Consider the following 19,902-nt stretch of genomic DNA (forward strand, 5'->3'; position numbering starts at 1 on the left):
TTAACAATACTAGATAAGAGGTGACAAAGACAATGCCTTCAAATCCCTGTCACAGGGATTTCCAATCTGGAATTCTCTACTTAGCCTAACTGTTCGTAATGTGTGAGGGTGAAATGGAAACGTTTCCAGATACTTAAGATTTTTGAAAATTAGCCTTTCATATTTCTCTCTGAAAAATGTAGGCAATCCATATGGTAAGTAATGCTTCTTCAACTCACAAAACAAAACAAACTACAAAAACAAAGCAAACATCAGAAATAGGTGGGTGAGCAGAGACAAGAAAAGCATTACCTAAAGATGGGGCAAGTTCGTCAACTGGACACTGGATAAAGAAGATGTGGTTGTTTTTATAAAATGGAGTACTACTCAGCCATAAAGAACGACAAATTAGAGACATTTATAGCTAAATGGATGCATATTGAGGCCATACTCTTTTAAGTGAAATAAATAGAACACACATGTGTAAATACCTAATAGTTTCTCTGGTGTGAGAAACTGAGAGTGTAAATAAAGATTAAAATGATTAAAATGAATAATTGATAATTTGAAATAGGAAGAATAGGAAGGGGTAGGAGTGGTGGGAGGGGTAGGGGAAAGGAAAGAAGGGAAAGGAAAAATTATGAGAAAAGGAAAAAATGGAAACAAAGTTTGTGTAAATAGGGAAGGGTGGAGGGGTGAAGGGAGGACAGGGAATGGGGAAAAAATAAGAACCAAGATACATCATGTACAGGTACAAGATCACAATGATAAATGTAACTGTATTGTATACCTAAAATATACCAATAAAAGAATTTAAGGGAAAAAAGATGGGTAAGTTAAAATGTGGCATGATTTTGAATAGGAAGAAAAATAATGTTTGATTTTAGTACTAGAAACAGTTGCCTTAGAATGGTATGTGTTTCTTGGCATGTAATCACATTACTCATATCACTATCTGCAGCTGTGGCAAATAAAGGAAACATAATTAAAATTAGCATTTATGTATTGAATTTCATTTCAGAATCAAATTCTTCTTTTGCTTTCAATTTTTAAAATCACTTTCTGTATGAAGAATTTGTCTGTATAAATGTTGAACTAAGTCGTACTATAGAAATGTAAATATAATGTGGAGACTAACATTTGGAAACTGAAGAGAGAAAGAGGTGGAAGGCTGAATAAGGACATCCTCTTAAATTGTGGAGGATCCAGATGTATGTCTAAGGGTGATAACTCAAGAAACAGAGATTTGGGGATAGTACTTAAAGTCATAGACACTCAACTGAAAAATCAAGAAGAAAAATCTGACTAAAACAGGAATAGGCAGAAGAAAAGAGGAAGAAGAGCAATGTATTAAGTTAGATAAGTTCCTCATCGCCGCTAGCAGGAAGGAGAAACCAAGTATCACAAGGGTCAAAACATGGCTGATTTCCACTCTTTGTGTTGTTACTTTCAAACACTTATTTCTGTGGAAAGAAAAACACATTTTAAGATAGAAGAATGTTTAAATAAACTGATACTATGAAACTTTATATGCCTCTTAAAAATAATGATATGTAAGTTCTGATATAGTAAGAAATTTAAATATATTGCTATGTTTTTTATGGCAAGTTGTAGAAAATAAAATGATCACCTTTATATTTAACATAAAATACAACTAGATATACATGGAAAAACATCTAAAAAGATTCTAACTATATTGTTAACCCATTATTTCCAGGGAGGAGAATAAAAATAGAGATAGGAGTGTAATAGAGGCTCACTTTTTACCTTATATAATGCTATATAATCTGACTTCTTTATAATAAGAATTAACTTTTAAGATTTTTCTATTAAAAAAGAAAAGTGAGTAGAGCCTCTAAGCAGAGCCAGAAAAGCGAGCATAAGTTTGTCTGGAACCAAGATACCTCCAGCTTAGAGTGTGGACTCATCCTACATACCTCCAATGATCCTTACAGAACCAAATCTCCAGATTTAAAACTTGTGAAAATATAAGGAAAAGGAAAAAGTAGTGAGAGGAATAAATGGTTTCAGAATTCTCCAAGAGATGAGCCAGAAGTGAGAAACAGTGTGGTGTAGCTAAGCTCCCTTTGGAGAGAGGAGCGCCTGGAGGCCCACCCTCCTCCTGCACACACAGGCCAAAGCCAAGCACCTGGCACCTGTTCAAGGAACAAAGCTTGGATCATCTAGGACTATCAGGAAAGAGAGAACGAGGAGGGAAACAGTGGAGAGGGGCTGCAAAACAGAATGTTGAATGTTATTTAGGACTGGAGCCCTTTAATAACTGGCTGGGGAGAGATAGAAAGATGCCAGGATAACTCCAAATTCAAGAAAACTTCCAAGTTTTTGACTGGAAGGCAACCTCCAATTGAGACAAGGACCACTTCAGGGAGAATAGTGTGGAGGCAGGGGAGAGGAGACACATAATAAACGTCTTCTTGTGTGTGCAAAAGGAACAATAGCATTTAAAGTCTATGTACACAACTTAGAACCAAATTTGTCCCATGGTCTTTAAGAATCATTCATGAAAAATCCTGTTTACCAGGCGAGCTATAGTCTCCTAAAAGGTCAGGGCAGTTACATTATCAGTACAGTGCTTTATACCAAATGACTATAAAAGTGCATCATGTGTCAAGGACTTTCTAGGAGCTGTGTGTGTGTGTGTGTGTGTTTTCTGGTAGTGTGGATCGAGTCCAGGGGCACTCTGCCAATGAGCTATAACTCTAGAACTTTTTATTTTTTATTTTGAGACAGAGTCTCGCTAAGTTACTCAGTTGCCCAGGGTGGCCTTGAATCTGCAATCCTCCTGCCTTGGTCTTCCAAGGGCTGGAATTACAGGCATGTGTCATCGTAACCGGCTTGGGCTTCCCATTTATTATGTTTATTAATGCTCCCCGCAAATCTTGTAAGCTACCTTACTTTTATTACTCCTATTTTACAGGAACTGAGCTCATCCCTGTTAATACAGCTAATATGTTTTTATACTCTTTGAGCTGCTGTATTGTTTCTGAAGACCATCAAAAATATGTGACATTCTGACAACTATAGACATTTAATAGCATTTAATACTTTGTTTATTTACTTAGGGAGTTATGGTGTTGCTATAGCATCAGAGTCTTGAATGCCAGATATCTAAAATTTTACTGTTACCAGGTGACTGTTATTACAGGATACCAACCAATACCATTGTTACAAAATGTCCCTGATGATTTGTTACCAGTGTCATTTGGCACACATTCTGTATGGCAGTGAAGGGGAATATTTTCTTTCTTAGGTTGGTGTTAGAGAAGATGATGAGAGTAGTGAAGAAGAGCCTGATGAGGACGATGATGACATTGAGAACAGCCTGGAAGTGTCTACAAAAGATGAGGAAGAGATGAGTGAGGAAGACGAGCAGGAAATTGATGCAGTTGAGCGCCTGAGAAGCGAATTGGGAGAAACATTTGAAACAGAAACGAATAATTTACAAATGATACAGGTTATTACTTTTGCTTCATTTTTCATAATTCAAAATGTAACAATTGAGCATGAAACCAAAGTAATTTGGTTAATGCCTTATTTCAAGATTACATTTCAAAAGAAGTATATATTTTAGGTCTGTATTCCCTTTGTCAGTACCACTTAATAATGAAAACAATTCCATAAATCAAGAGCAACCGGGAGCCCTCGCAGGGTCAGAGGAGGGTTAGCTGCCAGCACTCAGCCACTTGGCGGCTGAAAAAGACCTGTGGTTACACTGAAGTGATCACCAGAAGTGTCTATGAGCTGTAAATGAGTGACTTTTTTCCCACCAGATATATTAGGTTCTGTGATTTCTCTCATTAGGAAGAATTTGAGAAGTTTTTGATACCAATAATTTCTGTTAATGGAGCTCGGAAAATCCACATTGTGCAATATACATTGAATATGAAACTGAAGCCACTCGTGGAAAATCGCGCCAGCATTTTTGAGACCTGTGATGCAGTATCAGCCCACCTTGCTCAGAAAATGCTTGCCTTTACCTACAAGTATACAAGCTCGTTTGGCTACTGGGACCCTGTAAAGGTAATTTCAGTGAATGTGTCTGAAAACCATATTCTTTCTATATTTCTTTTTTTTAAAAAAGGGTATATGTAAGAAGACTGAATAATTCCAAAAATGGTAAGCATTGTGTAGTATTCTTTTTAAATTTTTAAAGAAATTTTATCCCATCCCCCCCCAGCCCTCTCCCCTCCCTATGTACAGAAGCTTTGTTTCCATTTTTTCCTTCTATTTTCACTTTTTTCTTGTTGCTTCCTTCCCTTCTCCCTCCCTCCTCCCTGTTCCCCTTCCCATTTGGATATTTTCTTCCCATTTTCCAGCATCCCTTATACATCTCAGTCCTTATTTCTGCATTCAGTTTCTCACACCAGAGAAACAATGCGGTATTTAAATGTGTGTCCAATTTATTTCACTTAAGAGTATGGTCTCAAGGTCCATCCATTTAGCTATAATTGTCTGGGGCTCATCTTTCTTTATGGCAGAGTAGTACTCCATTGTATAAAAAAACAAACCACATCTTTTTTATCCAGTCATCAGTTGATGGGCATTTGGACTGTTTCCAAGACTTACCTATTACAAACTATATGGCTGTAAACATGGGTGTGCATATATTGCTGTGGTATGATGCTTTTAATTCTTTCAAGAAGATACCAAGAAGAGGTATATATAGGCCAAATGGAACCTCTAGTTCTAGTTTTTTGAGATATCTCCACACTGATTTCCACAGTGGTTGCACCAGTCTACACTCCCACCAGCACTGGAGAAGGGTTCCTTTTTCCCCACAGCACCCCCCCCCCCCGCATTTGTTATTGGTTGATTTCTTAATAGCAGCCATTCTTTCTGGAGTGAGATGGAATCTCAGAATTGTTTTAATCTGCATATCTCAAATGACCAATGATGTTGAACATTTTTTCATATGTTTATTTGCCATTTCTAATTTTTTATCTGTGAAATGTCTTTTCATTTCAGATGCCCATTTTTGCATTGGGTCTTTAAATTTGAGGGTTCTGTTTTTGGGTTTTTTTTGAGTTCTTTATATATTCTAGATAATAGTCCTTTATCTGACTAGCTGGTAAATTTTTTTTCCAACTCTGTGGGTTGTCTGTTTACTCTGTTGGTGGTTTCTCTTGCTGTGCAGAAGCTTTTTAATAAGATGAGGTCCCAGTTGTTGATTCTTTGTATTATTTTCCATGCACTGTGTTTTGTTCATGAAGTTTTTGCCTACTCCAATGTCCTCAAGTGTTCTACCTATTCTCTCTTCCAGCAGATTTAGTGTTTCTGTTTTAATATTTAGATCTTTGATCCATTTCAATTTGTTTAGTGCACAGTGAAAAATATGGGTCTAGTTTCAATCTTTGGCATGTGGGAAGCCAGTTTTTCCAGCACCATTTATTAAAGAGGCTATCTTTCTTCCAGTGAAAATGTTTGGCTCCTTTGTCAAAGATAAGGTGGCTGAGTCTTTCTGGTGTGCTTTCTGCATCTTCTAGTCTGTTCCATTGATCTTCAGGTCTGTTCTTTTGCCAGTACCATGCTGTTTTTATCACAGTAGCTTTGTAGTATAATTTCAGGTCAGGGATTGCAATATCCCCTGCTTTGCTTTTGTTGCCCAGAATTGTCTTTGCTATTCTAGGTCTCTTCTGGTTCCAAATGAATTTTAGGATTTTTTTTCCTAATTCTGTGAGATATTCCATTGGGAATTTGATTGGGATTGCATTGAATCTGTATAATAATTTTGGAAGTATGGCCATTTTTGCTATATTGTTTCTTCCTATCCAAGAACAAGGGATATCTTTCCATTTTCTGATATCCTCTTCAATATCCCTTTTCAGAGTACTGTAGTTTTCAATGTAGAGGTCTTTTACTTCCTTCACTAGGCTGATTCCTAGGTATTTCATTTTGGGGGATGCTATTGTGAAAGGGATTGTTGTTTTAATTTCTCTCTCCATGAGTTTGTTGTTTGTGTACAGGAAGGCTATTGATTTTTGAGTGTTGACTTTGTATCCAGCTACACCACTGAATTTGGTTATCAAATTTAAAAGTCTTTTGGTAGAGTTTCTGGGGTCTTCTATATAAAGTATCATGTCATATGCAAATAATGATAATTTAACTTCTTCCTTTCCTGTCCTTATTCCTTTTATTTCTTTCTCTTTTCTAATTGCTCTGGCTAATGTTTCCAGAACTATATTGAACAAGAGTGGTGACAGTGGACATCCTTATCTTGTTCCTGATTTTAGAGTGAAAGCTTTCAGTTTTTGTCCATTTAAATGATGTTGGCTGTTGGTTTGTTATAGATGGCTTTTATCAGATTGAGATAAAGATCATCTATTCCAATTTTCTGTAGGGTTTTTATCAAAAATAGGTGTTGGACACTGTCAAAAGCTTTTTCTGCATCTATTGAGAGGATCATATAGGTTTTTGTCCTTGGTTCTGTTAATATAGTATATTACATTTATTGATTTGCATATGTTGAACCATCCCTGCATCCCTGGGATGAATCCTACTTGGTCATCACATTCTTGATGATTTGCTGCATTCTGTTTGCCAGTATCTTATTGAGGATTTTTGTATCTATGTTCACTGGGGAGATTGGTCTGTAATTCTTCTTTTTGGTTGGATCTTTCTTTAGTTTTTGGAATCAGGGTAATGCTTGCTTTCAGGAATGAATTTTGGAGTATTGCTTCCCTTTCAATTTCACTAAAGAGTTTGACGAGTAGTGGCATTAGGTCTTCTATAAATTTCTTGTAGAATTCAGCAGTGAATCTATTAGGACCAGGGATTTTCTTTGTTGGTAGTTTTTAAATTACATATTCAATTTCATTGGGTGATATTGGTTTCTTTAGAATTTCTATATCTTCTCGATTCAGTTTTGGTAATTCTTATGTATCTAGGAATCTGTCCATTTCTTTTTTATTTTCTATCTTATTAAAATACAGGTTCTCAAAGTAGGTGTTGATGATCTTCTAGATCTCTGCAGGGTCTGTTGTGATTTCTCTCTTTTTATTCCTAATTGCATGTTTTGAGTCTTTTATTTCATTTTTTTATAAGGTTGGCTAAGGGTTTGTCAATTTTTAATCTTTAAAAAAACCCAACTCTTTGATTCATTGATTCTTTGTATTGTTTTCTTAGTTTCCATTGCATTAATTTCTGCTCTCATTTTTATAATTTCCTATCTTGTACAAGCTTTGGGCTTGACTTGCTCTTCTTTTTCTAGAAGCTTGAGGTTCAACATTAGGTTGTTTATTTGAGCCCATTCTGTTTTCCTGATATGAGAATTCACCACTATAAATTTTTTACAGTTCTAGTGTGTTGTATTGTGATTATCATTTAATTGTAGAAATTGCCTGATTTCTTCTTTAATTTCATCTGTGACCCATTGGTTGTTCAGGAGGGTGTTATTTAATTTCCCTGTGTTTATGAAGTTCTTGTGGTTTCTTTTGCCATTGATATCCAATTTCATTGCACTAGGTCTGATAATATGCATGGGATAATTTCAATTCTTTTGCATTTACTTAAGCATGTTCTATGAGTGAGTATATGGTCTATTTTGGAGAAAGTCCCACGTGCAGCTGAGAAGAATGTGTACTCTGATGTTGTGGGGTGGAACACTCTGTAGACATCTACTAAGTCCATTTATTCAAAAGTTTGGTTCAATTCTAATATTTCATTGTTGATTTTTTTGTCTAGTTGATCTGTCTATATGTGACAGTGGGATATTGAGATCCCCCATTACTACTGTATTAGTGCTTATATGATTTTTCCTGTCAGTTAATATTCGTTTTGTAAAGTTGGGTGTGCTGTTATTTGGTGCATATATGTTTAGGATTGTTATCTCTTCCTCTTGGATTGTTCCCTTTACCAGGATGTAGTGACTTTGTTTGTCTCTCTTAATCAGTCTTGGCTTGAAATTCACTTTGTCTGCAAATAGGATAGCTACCCCTGCTTTTTTCCAGTTTCCTGTCATGTGGAATACTGTTTTCCATCCCTTGACTTTCAGTCTGTGAATTTGTTTTTCAATTAAATGTGTTTCTTGTATGCAACATATTGTTGGATCTTGCCTTTTTGGATCCATTCTGCCAATCTGTGTCTTTTGATTGGTGAATTGAGACCACTAACATTGATAGTTTATAACTGATATGTATTGTCTTATCTCTGTCATGTTATTTTCCTGCTGTTGGCTTCCTTTCCTTTTCTATTTAATTTCTTGTCTTGCCTGGTGGATTCATTCTGTTGGGGTTCATGGAGTTGTAATCCTTATTGTCTCTTTCTAAAATATCCTTTAGAACATTGGAGTGTTGGTTTGGTGGTTATGAATTTCTTCAGGTGTTCTTTGTCATGGGAGTATCTTGTTTCTCCATCAATTGTAAAGGATAGTTTTGCAGGGTACATCAATATAGGTTGGTTGTTTTCCTTTAGGGCTTGAAATACTTCACTCCAAGCTCTCCTTGACTTGAGAATTTGTGTTGAGAAGTCTGCTGTGATTCTGATGGGCTTTCCTTTATAGGTGATTTGTTTCTTTTCTCTAACAGCTTTTAATATTCTGTCCTTGTGTTGAATTTCTGGAATCCTGACTTTTATTATATTCCTTGGGGAAGATTTTTTTTTGATCATGGCTTATTGGGATCCTATGTGCCTCACTTATCTGTATGTCAGATTGTATTTCCTTGTTTGTGAAGTTTTTTGCCATTACTTCTGAGAACAGGTTTTTATGTCATTTGCACTATCTCCTGCTTTTTCATTGACTCCAATCAATCTTGTGTTGTTATTCTTTCCATCATCTTGCAGCTTCTGGATTGATTTCTCATGGTCCCTTTCTCTTTTTAAGAAATCTCTCTTCTTGATTGTTAACTGCAATCTTGCCTCCTCCTCCTTCTTTTTCTCCTCCTCCTCCTCTTCCTCCTTCTCCTTCTCCTTCTCCTTCTTTCTCCTCCTTTCTTCTTTCTTCATGGTACCAAGGATTGAACTCAGGACCTTACACTTGTGAGGCAGGGGCAGCACCACTGAGTTAAATCCCCAGCCCTGCAATCCTATCTTCTGTATCTGATATACTGTTCTCACATTGATTCATTCTGCTGCATATACTTGCAGTGGAGTTTTTAATCTCCTGGATATCTGTTTGAATCTGGGTCATGTATTCCATTTCTTTCCTATGCTGGGCATTCATGGCTTCCATCACATTCCTGAGCTCCTCTATTTTCTTATCTGTGTCTTTCATTCTGTTCACCATCTCTGTAGTTATCTGGGAAATTATTTCTGCTTTGATTTTTTTTCTAGAGCCTTGCTTATCTTCTTTGTTCATCTGCTTTGTTACTTCTGCTGTTACCACTTCAGGGAGTTCAGGTGGGTGGCTTTTGGATTGTTTCACTTCATTGACCCTGGGATTTGCCTTTGTTGAGCTGAAAGTCTGTGGGGTTTGTATCTTGTTTAAGTGTCTTCTCATTTTCTATTTTTTTAAAGTTTGATTCCTGAGTTGATGCTTGTAAATTGCTTATGGTGAGTAGCTTTATTGCCAGTATTCAGAATCCTTAGGAAATGACTACTTCTCAGAAGCATCTTCCAGGTGTAGCTAGCTTTTGGGTTTTGAGTCTGTTGCAGAATCCTACCTCTTCAGTTTATTGGGGATGAGAAGTTTCTGCCTACTTGGCCCAGCTTCCAGTTCTTTGGCATTGGCCTGTAGGGTTTTTTTTTTTTTAAGACGCTTAGGCAATCTCAGTCTTGGTATACCAGGAGGAACAAATGATTAGCACAATTTTGTCACCTTGGCTAATCAATAACAATAGCCTCAAATACAGCCAGGAAATGACAAATTGTAGCCCTTAATAGTGCTTTTTTACCCTTAGAGGAGAAGATTTAAAGGGGCTAGGGGATAAAAAACAGAAATAAAAGAAGAGGAAGAGGTCAGATGCCAGATTGGAAGACAAACTTTAGGAAACTGTTGAAGAAGACAGGTGGGAAAGAGAAAAGGAAAAAAATAAAAACAAGAACAGAGCAGAACAATAACAAAAAACTACAAACTGTGTTCAACCAATCAAAAAAAAAAAAACTAAACAAAACAAGAACTGGAAAGAGGGAAAACAGAAAGAAAAAAGAAAAAAGAAAAAAAAGAGAGAAAAAAGATAGAAAAACCCAAAAACGTCCAATTCAAGGTGTGTCTCTGCTGTCACTGTTAGGGAGTGTGGGCAGAGTCCAGGGCCAAACTGATTAATCCTTGCAAGCCAGCTGCAGTTTTGTGGTGCAGTAGTAGAGAATCCCAGCCAGCTGCCCCTTTAGTTCCTCTGAAGTTCAGGCCAATTTCTTGTTATGAGGCTGGAACCAGATTCTTTGAAGCTGTGTGTCTCCTGCTGACTTGAACCCTGCTCCCTGACCTCCTGGTGACTTGAGCTCCGCACCCACGCCAAGGCACCAGAAGCCACTAGATGGAGGCTGCCTGCAGCCGTTCTGATTTTTGAGCTTAGTAGGACCTTCTCCAAGATGGCTACCAGCCAGTCACCCTCTCCTGGGTGTGTTCTGAACATGGGTAACTCACCAGCTGCTGCAGTCCAGTTCATCCACTGCTCCATTCCACTGGTGTGTTTCTTCATGGAGGCCTCTGGGGTTGTCAGTAGTCACTGTGTGTCTACAGGTTCGGCCCACCATTCCCTCTCAGTGGGATCTGGGAGGGAGCACTGCTTGGAACCTCCCTCCAATTCATTAAAGTCTCCCTCTTTACTCTCCCTGTAGGCTTCACTTCTCATCTCAGGTCCTTCCTGGGTCTTGGGGACTCACTTCCCTCCTCCTTCTCTTCCTCTCGCTGCTATATTCCAGGGTAAGGACACCAAATCTCAGAGAAGCTCTTTCTTTGCTGCTCACGATCTGCCATCTTGGAAGTCCAATATTCTTAACTAGCTATAAAAATACTTGGAGATTTCAAATGGAGTCATTTAACTTTTCCTTTATTACCAAGTAATATAACATCAAACAGATATACCACGCAACCCTTGAGTTTCTTCTTATCCTTAGCATGTATGCCTAGCCATAAACTTCCCTCCAGCTTAAGGACAATGATATTAACAAACTATTCACCAGTGGAAACTGTCAAGGAGACAGATGTCAAGGAGAACCAACATTAACCACACTATGTTATACCTACTCTGTTGAGTCTAGAGATGGCTGACGCTTGACCATCTGATGCTGTAAAAAGATATTCAAACTGATTTGGTGGTCCCTCATCACCACCAAGGCAAAGACCTGGAACCACTCTTTCTTCTCCATTCCATCCCCATATTTGTAGGCATTTTCCCCTCTCATGACTACTGTTAATGTTTATGTGAGTAGGAGTTCATTTGTATAAAACTATGGAAGAGAATCCAGGGGAATTTGCCTTACCAGGATACTCTAAAAGATATCCCAAGAACCCACTTGAAGCAGTCTGCTCTGGTTACCTTAACAAAGTGCCTGAGGCAGGAAAGCTTAAACAACAGAAATTTATTTTCTCTCAGTTCTGGCGCTGGAAGTCCAAGATCCGGTGTTGGAGGAGTGGTTTCCATGAGACTTCCTCAGCTTGAAATAGCCACCTTCTCACAGTGCCCTCACATGAAAATTTTTCTAGGCCTGTCCCTGGGGTCTCTTCTTAAAGGGACATAGCCTTGTTGGATTAGACCTCTGTCCATATGACCTCATTTAGCTTTAATTACCCCCTTAAAGGCCCTATCTCCAAATATAATCACTTTGGGGATTAGGGCTTCAACGTATGAATTGTAGGGGAGAGGAGAAAATTTAATCCCTAACAGCACTTTAGGAATGGGTCTATTTGTGAGGATAAATTAGCTTGTGAAAAAAAATGCCACAATCTACACTCCTGGGCATAAATATTCAGTATATAGAAAAGACATTAACTGAAACCCCATTAGAAAACATTACTTTGACTATGTATTTCTATGAAATAAATTTAAGTTATTTAATATTAATATTTGGTAATAGTTTTATTTATCTATAATTGAGATTTGCTTTATTATTTTACAGATTTTCAATGTATTTGGAAGAAATGTCTATGTATAAATTAAAATAACTTATAAATTCAATTGTGTTGCAGCTAAGTGAAGGAGAAACATTTCAGCCAGTTGGAAATGCAGAGAATCCACTTTATCCTGTAATCCATCGTCAGTATATTTATTTTTTATCTAGTAAGGAAACTAAGGAAAAATTCATGAAGAACCCCATAAAATATATCCGCCAACCCAAAGCTAAGCCTACTATGCCTGTTAGGATTATAATTGTGGGGCCTCCAAGGTCTGGGAAAACTACAGGTGAGCATGTTTCTGTTTTCCTCCAGCACCCAAGGATCCCCTGAAGTCCAGGAGGACCTCCTCCACAAACCAGCTATCAAAATTGACTCAGAAAGAGACAGAAAACCTAAGTAGACCAATAACCGCCAAAGAGAAATATATCAAGTATATCAGTCACCTTCTCATTGCTGTAACAAACACCTGTATTTGAGCTCACAGTTTGGGGGTGTCAGTCTGTGGTTGGGGAGGCAGCACATTGTTATGAGCAGTGCACAGCAGAGCAAAGCCGCTCCCCTCATGGCTGGGGAGAGAGAGAGGGACGGGGGCGGAGGAGAGGAGAAGAGACAACCCCCCCTCAGACGCACTGTCTTGGAGTGTGTCCCCTGAGGCTGCCTCTTAATGTGGCTTGTACAGGACCACCACGGGCCAGGGCCAGGCCTGTCACATGGGGCCCAGGGACCCTCCAGACCCAGGCCACAGTCAGAAGTATGGCCTGACTCTGAACAGCCCAGAATCAAATGGGCTTACAGAAAAAGTGCATCAGACCTTCAGTCAGAGAATTAAAAGTCAAGGACAGATTTATGTATTTTTAAAAGCTTTTTCATAAGCAAGAGAAAAGATACTAAGCTTTTCAATTTATTCTTATTTTTTATTAAAAAATACATCACATATAATAAAGAATAAAGGATATATGATCCATTTTAAATTTACTATTCTGATAGCAAAACCTAACATATAATACAGGAAAAGAAATTACAAACTATTATCATTTATTTATTTATTTGTTTATTTTTTAAGGTGGGAAGATATTTATTGATAGGAAAGCTCCTGAGAGGCAGGAGGGGTCCTGAGTGGGCAGCCCTAAACTATTATCATTTATAATTATAGTAAAATATCCTAAAAAGATACTATAAAATTTACTATGAACAATATCTTAAAATATTATATTAGTTTAAAATGTATTAAAATATTGTATAAGTGTACACTCCTACATTAATATAGTCATACACTGAGTGACACTTCTGTCAATGACAGACCACATACACAGTGGTGTATTAGAGGATCATATTACCTAGTTGTGTCATGGCCATCCTAGTCTGTGTAAGTGCACTCTATGATGTTTGCAAACTGACAGCAGTACAGCGATGGGGTTCTAAGAACATCCCATTGTTAAATGGTGCATGACCATAGTTGAAAAAGTATAAATCAGCCGGGTGTGGTGGCAGACACCTGTAATCCCAGTGGCTCAAGAGGCTTATGCAGGAGGGATTGCAAGTTTGGGGCCATTGTGGGCAACTTAGTGAGATCCTGTCTTAAAAATAAATTTTTTCAAAATGGAGTGTTGCTCAGTGGTAGAGCACTTGACTAGCATGCACAAGGTCCTGGATTCAATCTTCAGTACCAGAACAATAATTTTAAAGTGTATCAAAACATAAAAAAATTAAAAATTAAAAAAATAAAGTGTGTCTTAGTTACTTTTCTCATTGCTGAGACAAATTACCCAACACCCACAAGTTAAGGGAGGAAAGGTTTATTTAGCTCACAGTTTGTAGAGGTTTCAGTCCATAATTGGCTGGCTCCAAGGCAGGTTGGCTCGGAGCGGGGCATCACAGCGTAGAAACAGTCCATGGCAGACAGAAGGTAGCAGTGCAAGCAAGGGACAACCACAGCTCTTTCTATCCCTTATATCTTACCCAAGCTATTTAGGGTAGGTAACACACCCTTAATCCTAGTGCCCTTGATCCTGTCATTGCACCATAAATGAATCCCAACATCACACACTCTAGATCCAGCCACCTCTGAAAAAGCCCCATCTATGACTGCATGAGGCTTTGGGGGACATCTAGACACAACCATAACAAAGCACGAATCAGTAATCTTAATCATTGTCATAAAAGGACTTTGATAAATTTTACTCCTGTGATGTTGCATTTTTTGTAACTTAAACTGTACTTTTTGTTCTTGTTAAGACAGTTGGTCCCAAAATTGGTTGTACTGTTTCAAGACGATGTGAGCACAACATGAACAGTAATTTGTTACAGATAGAATGAAATGGTACAGGATATATTTCAGAGATAACTAATACACTTCAATGGCTGTATAGAGATTGAAGGGGAAGACAAAGTCAAAGTTTAATTTGTCACCACAAATAATAAAGGGTAGCTTTGTGTCCCAGCTCTTCAGATGAAAAGTCTGACAATTTAGACCTCTTAATATGAGTCATTTTCATGTTAAGAAATAATGATATTTCCCCACAACTCTAGAACATTGATATCTAGAACAAAGGAATTAATGGGAAAAAATGTCACAGAAGAAAAATTACCCTGTGAGCTATCAATCACTGTTACAATATTAGTCATACCATTATAATTTTTAAAAAATATTTCCTAAATGATTATCTGTATAGGGTACACTTATTGCAGTGTGGAATCCATAAGCAGACAAACAGGAGTGGTAACCAGTGAAACAGGTTATTTGTTATTTTTCACATAGTGTCAATATGTGGCACACATATTTGAGAGTACACATGGTATTACTGCAGTCCTCTGAAAAATGTTACCACCTTATGCCTCAGGAAAGGTACTTAGACATTGGCTTGGCTATAAAACATACATACACACACACACACACACACACACACACACACACACACACAAAATTAGCTCATTAACTGATCCACCATCCCCAAACCTGAAGTAGTAATAATAGCTGATCTTTGACAATCATTAATTCAGTAAAATGTGGCAATTTTATTTGCAAATTTCTTTGAAGAATATGGAAATTAGCTTGCTCTTGATGTCATTAACCAGAACCTGAAAGTAAAGTTTATTGATGAATATGTGAAATTAAACAAGTTTAATGTTTTATGTTTTGTAGTTGCCAAAAAACTTGCAAGTGAATATGGCTTAAAACATTTGTCAGTAGGAGAAGCTTTGAGAAGTGTACTGAGCCACCACCCAGAAACAGAGCTGGCACTTATGTTAAACTGGCATCTTCATAAGGGAATGACAGTGCCGGATGAGCTAACTGTTCAAGCCTTGGACCTTTCTCTGATGGACAGTGCATGCAGTACTGCAGGGTAAGCAAGTGAAGTGAGGGAGATACATCTTTCAAGAAATGGTTCAGTAGCAATCTAAGATACTGTACTTATTTTAAACAGGGTTTAAGTTCTTATAAAAGGCACAAGCTACTTCTCAAATGCTGAGCAGGTTTGGCCTGAGACACAGAACGTGTTCCCTATGCTATCTTGTGAAGTCTCATGGCACAGAGGATTGTGAGTAAACATAGCTAGAGAATGTGTGAGCTGTATGTGTATGGATACATATTTTAATTTCCTGTCAAGGTAAAATTTGACTTGAATACTCACCTGCCACATTAGCAAGCAGGCCACGTTGTGCCACACCACTCCCTGCAGAAACGTGAGTTGTATGAGAACCTCCAGGTTATCGGTGGTGAACCTGTGGCACGCATGTTGCCACGTGAGTCAAGTAACTCCAGCAGCTGAGGATCACATAATAGCTATTTTTTAAAAACTGAGTTGCAGTGTTGGCACTTTGCAATAAATAAGTGGGTTTTGGGTTGCAGTTTGGGCACTCAGTCTCTAAAAGGTTCACCACCACCGCTGTAGGCTTTCTCAGTCCGCAAAGGAGGCAACGTGATTTCTACACTGCATAGTGCTTCTCACTGCCCCATGAAATTTTTGCAGAGCAGCCCTCTTGCCTATCAGACAGTGCTGGTCTCAGGGATGTGGTCATTCTGGCCCAGCTCCCCACAAGGTAGCAGTGGCCCTCCTTTAATGCCACACAAGCTTGTGTTGTCTGCAGTTTACTAGCTACTAAGAACAAAACAAAAGGCATGGCAGCCTCATTCATTCTCCAAGGCAGTGGTCTAGCTCTGTTCATTTGCAGTCCTCTCTGCCATGAGACTTGGCTGGGGAGCACGTCCTGTGGCTGAGACCCTGCTGCTGATGGCTGTCAGCCAGCAGCTCCTGAGTTGCCTGACTTCTGAGACAACTCCCAGAATTTCTGAGCAGGCTTTTTTTTTTATCAATGCCTCTCAGTTTGATAGTAACAGTCTCATTATCTCAGACTGTTGGACTGATTTAAATTCTCTTTACCCTTTTTGCTCAGAGGCATGCATGATGAGTCCAGAAGGAATGCTTTCTACCCAGGTATCATCAGGTTCCTCTCACTGGCTTTCCCTCTCCCCTTCTGCATCCCAGCCTCCTCCCAGAATAGCTACAACAGAATCTCTCCTCACAGAATACCTGTGATTACTGACTGAGTAGCTGACATGTGCCAGACCTTATATACAGTGCCTGTTCTCCAGTTCTTAAAACAACACTAAGGGTTAAATATAATTTTCTTTATTTTATTAGAAATTGATGTTCAGGAGTTTAAACCAGGTTTCAAGCCTAGGTCTGTCTTTGTGCTTCCTACTGTTCATGCTTAGTTTAACAGTACCAATGGAACATGTGCTCAAGGGATTGATGAGTTTTCTCCCAAATTCTGCTAAAACTTAGTTCTGTGATGTTGTCAGCCTCTCCTACCTCTTCCTTCTGAACTATGTCCATATGTGTACTGCTCACCTCAAGGCTCTTGGGCTGGCTGAGGTCTAAGACATAGAAATGAAGAAGGGGAAATACAAAGAAAATAATTTGAGTTACATAAGGAAAAGCTTAGAAGACAGAAAGGAATTATGAAAGGAAAGAAATGTGAAGTTTTATTTTCATTTTTCTCTTTATTAGTGTCATTATCGATGGATACCCTGTAACTACACACCAAATGGATCTCTTGGAAACAAGGTCAATCATTCCTATGATTGTCTTTGAGTTGGAAGTACCTTCTGAGGAGATTTTCAGAAGATTGCTCTTGGAAAAAAGAAATGAACTCAGGTAATATACATGATGAAAACAATGATAAAAAATGAACTTTTGATGTCCAAGGGAAGAAAGTATGTTTTTTACAGCTTTTTCCATTCTTCTATGTCTCCCTATTAGTTTGCCTTATCCTTTACACAATAGTGCCCAGATTATAGCTATCAAGAATGCAGTGTACCATAAAAATATTGGCACAATTAGGCAATATTATCAAGAACAGCATCAGAACTGGTATGTGATTGATGGATTTCACAGCAAGTGGTGGGTGTGGAATGAAGTCATTAAGACCATTCAAATGGTGAATAAATATGTGCAGAAATATATGGAAAGAATAACAGAAGGTAAGAAAATGCTTGGAAAAGTAAAATGTGAATTCAAAGCTTAAACATCCCCAAGTCATTACTGTATTACAGTATTACTATAATTCATTATGTTTGAACATTTGTCTTCATAATCTTTTTAATTTGTATTTTAGATATAGAGTACTATCCAATTGCTATGGTGCTTTGGTCTAAATGCTTGGCTCCCTCATTCACATGTTGAAAGCTACTCCACAATGCAATAGTATGGAGAAGTCAGGGCTTTAGGAAGTGATTAGCTGAGGCCTCTTCCCTCATGAGTGGGATTAGTGCATTCATAAAAGAGACTTGGGGGAGCTATTTTCCCTTTCTGCTGTGCCAGGTTGCAGCAACAAATCTCCATCTATGAGAAACAGTCCCTCACCAGGAAACAGGCCCTCACCAGATAGCAAATTTGCTAACACCTTTACCTTAGACTTCCCAGCCTCCAGAAGTATGAAACAGAAGTATGAAATTGCTGTTCTTTATCAATTACCAGGTCTAACACATTTGGGTAAAGTAGCCCAAGAAACTGAGTTATTTGTAGATTTGTTCTAATAAATGACTGCTGCCACTCAAGGAATCATTTTTTATTTTTAATGGTACATATTTGCGGTACATAATATTTACATTCGTAACATTTATTTTTTTCTTTTTAATTTATGTAATAATCATACCTATTTATGGAGTACACTGTGATAATTCAATACAGGTATATAAGGAAGAGATGGTGGATCTTCAGGTCTAGGTCAACCTGGACTACATAGCAAGTTCAAGGCCAGCCTGGACTACATAATGAGATCCTTTCTCAAAAAAAAAAAGCAGAGAGAGAAGCCTGTGTGGATCAGAGTGGCACAGGTGTGCAGGTCCCAGCCAGGGCCCTGCCCAGACACCAGCAGCTTGGGCCCACAGGCCCCAGCCAAAAGCCAACCTGAAAAAGAGCTAAGCAGGTATGCAGGCAACAGCTAGAGGCCTTCCCAGATATCATCGGTAAATGCATGTATACCCCAGCCAGAAGCCTGCTCAGACACCAGTGACTCAGGGGCACAGTCCCCAGCCAAAGGCCCTTCCAGACAACAGCTATTGCAGGGGGTCAGGCCCCAGCCAAAGGCATGCCCAGATACCATCCCAAGTGTGCACAGACCCCAGCCAGAACCCTGCCTGGACAGCAGGGCGGTGTAGGGATCCAGAAGGCCACCTTCTGAACCCAGGAATTGGCGCAGTGGTGAGGAGCAGAGAAAAGGCTTCTCTGAGGCTTCCTGAGAATTGAAGCCCCCTGGGTGAAGCAGAAAGTCACCTCAACAAAGGCACAGCAGGCTGCAGCTGTTGAAATGGGAAGACACATAAACAAGTCTCAAAACCAGACTTCCAGATCACCTAAGGCAATCCCAAGGGGGAATGAGATGGAACAATCTGATACTCAACCACTGGGACTCCCTGAACTGGCAACAAAAGAGGATCTGGAAAAATGATATCAGAAATAATTTTTCAGATAACAGCAGAGATTGTGTCCATAGTCCAAGACATGATTAATAACTCTAGAGCAGACACAGATTAAAAAAAAATAAAGGAGCTAAGGAACATTATGGAATCCCAACATTGGAAACAAATGGAATCCATAAAACAGATGCAAATAGATTTCCAGGAGATTAAAAACTCCATCGAAAGTCTACACAGCAGAATGAGCCAATGTGAGGACAGAATATCAGATATAGAAGACAGGATTGCAGATAGTGACCAGGAAAAGAAAATTTCTTAAAAATAGTAAGGGACCATGAAAAATCAATGCAGCACTGCTAGATGATGCAAAGAAAAGTAACAAGACTGATCAGAGTCAATGAAAAAACAGGAGAGAGTAGAAATGACATAAAAAACCTGTTCACAGAAGTAATGGCAGAAAACTTCCCAAGCAGGGGAAAAGAATTTGACATACAGATAAATGAGGCATATAGGACTCCAACTAGCCATGAATAAAAAACTGTACCAAGGCATATAATAGTTAAGATTCCAGAAACCTAACAGAGGAACAAAATCCTACAAGCAGTTAGAGAAAAGAAATAAATCACATACAAAGGAAAGCCCATCAGAATCACAGCAGACTTCTCAACATAAATCCTCAAGTCAAGAAGAGTGAAGTGTTTCAAGCCCTAAAAGAAAACAGCTTCCAACCCAGACTGATGTACCCTGCAAAAATGTCTTTCAAAATTGATGGAGAAATAAGTTACTCTTATGACAAAGAGCACCTGAGGACCTTGATGAATACCAAACCAGTGCTCCAAACAATTTTAAACAGTATCCTAGGGAAAGACAATGAGGATCATAACCCCAGGAAGCTCAGAAGAATGAATCCAACAGACAAGACAAGAAATTAAATGCAAAGGGGGAGAATCCAACAATAAGAAAAGGTCATAACAGGATAAGTCAAGGA

At 38.5% G+C, this 19,902-nt stretch overlaps 1 protein-coding gene across 8 annotated transcripts in view; it reads left to right on the top strand.

Moving 5' to 3' along the window:
- The window catches only part of Ak9 (adenylate kinase 9), a 137,219-nt gene that overhangs the window by 83,365 nt on the left and 33,952 nt on the right, over positions 1 to 19,902 (top strand). For all 8 annotated transcript variants that reach the window (XM_021242008.2, XM_021242006.2, XM_021242005.2 and 5 more), the window contains 6 exons: positions 3,251 to 3,454; positions 3,802 to 4,020; positions 12,065 to 12,278; positions 15,135 to 15,336; positions 17,005 to 17,151; positions 17,257 to 17,477. In XM_021242008.2, coding sequence (XP_021097667.1) covers positions 3,251 to 3,454; positions 3,802 to 4,020; positions 12,065 to 12,278; positions 15,135 to 15,336; positions 17,005 to 17,151; positions 17,257 to 17,477 — 1,207 coding nt within the window. The remainder of the gene's footprint in view (positions 1 to 3,250; positions 3,455 to 3,801; positions 4,021 to 12,064; positions 12,279 to 15,134; positions 15,337 to 17,004; positions 17,152 to 17,256; positions 17,478 to 19,902) is intronic.

This window comes from Heterocephalus glaber, unplaced genomic scaffold (assembly GCF_053883595.1).
Source record: "Heterocephalus glaber isolate CG9 unplaced genomic scaffold, H.glaber_assembly_v1.0 deba00000738, whole genome shotgun sequence".
In the NCBI taxonomy this organism is placed as follows: domain Eukaryota; kingdom Metazoa; phylum Chordata; class Mammalia; order Rodentia; family Bathyergidae; genus Heterocephalus; species Heterocephalus glaber.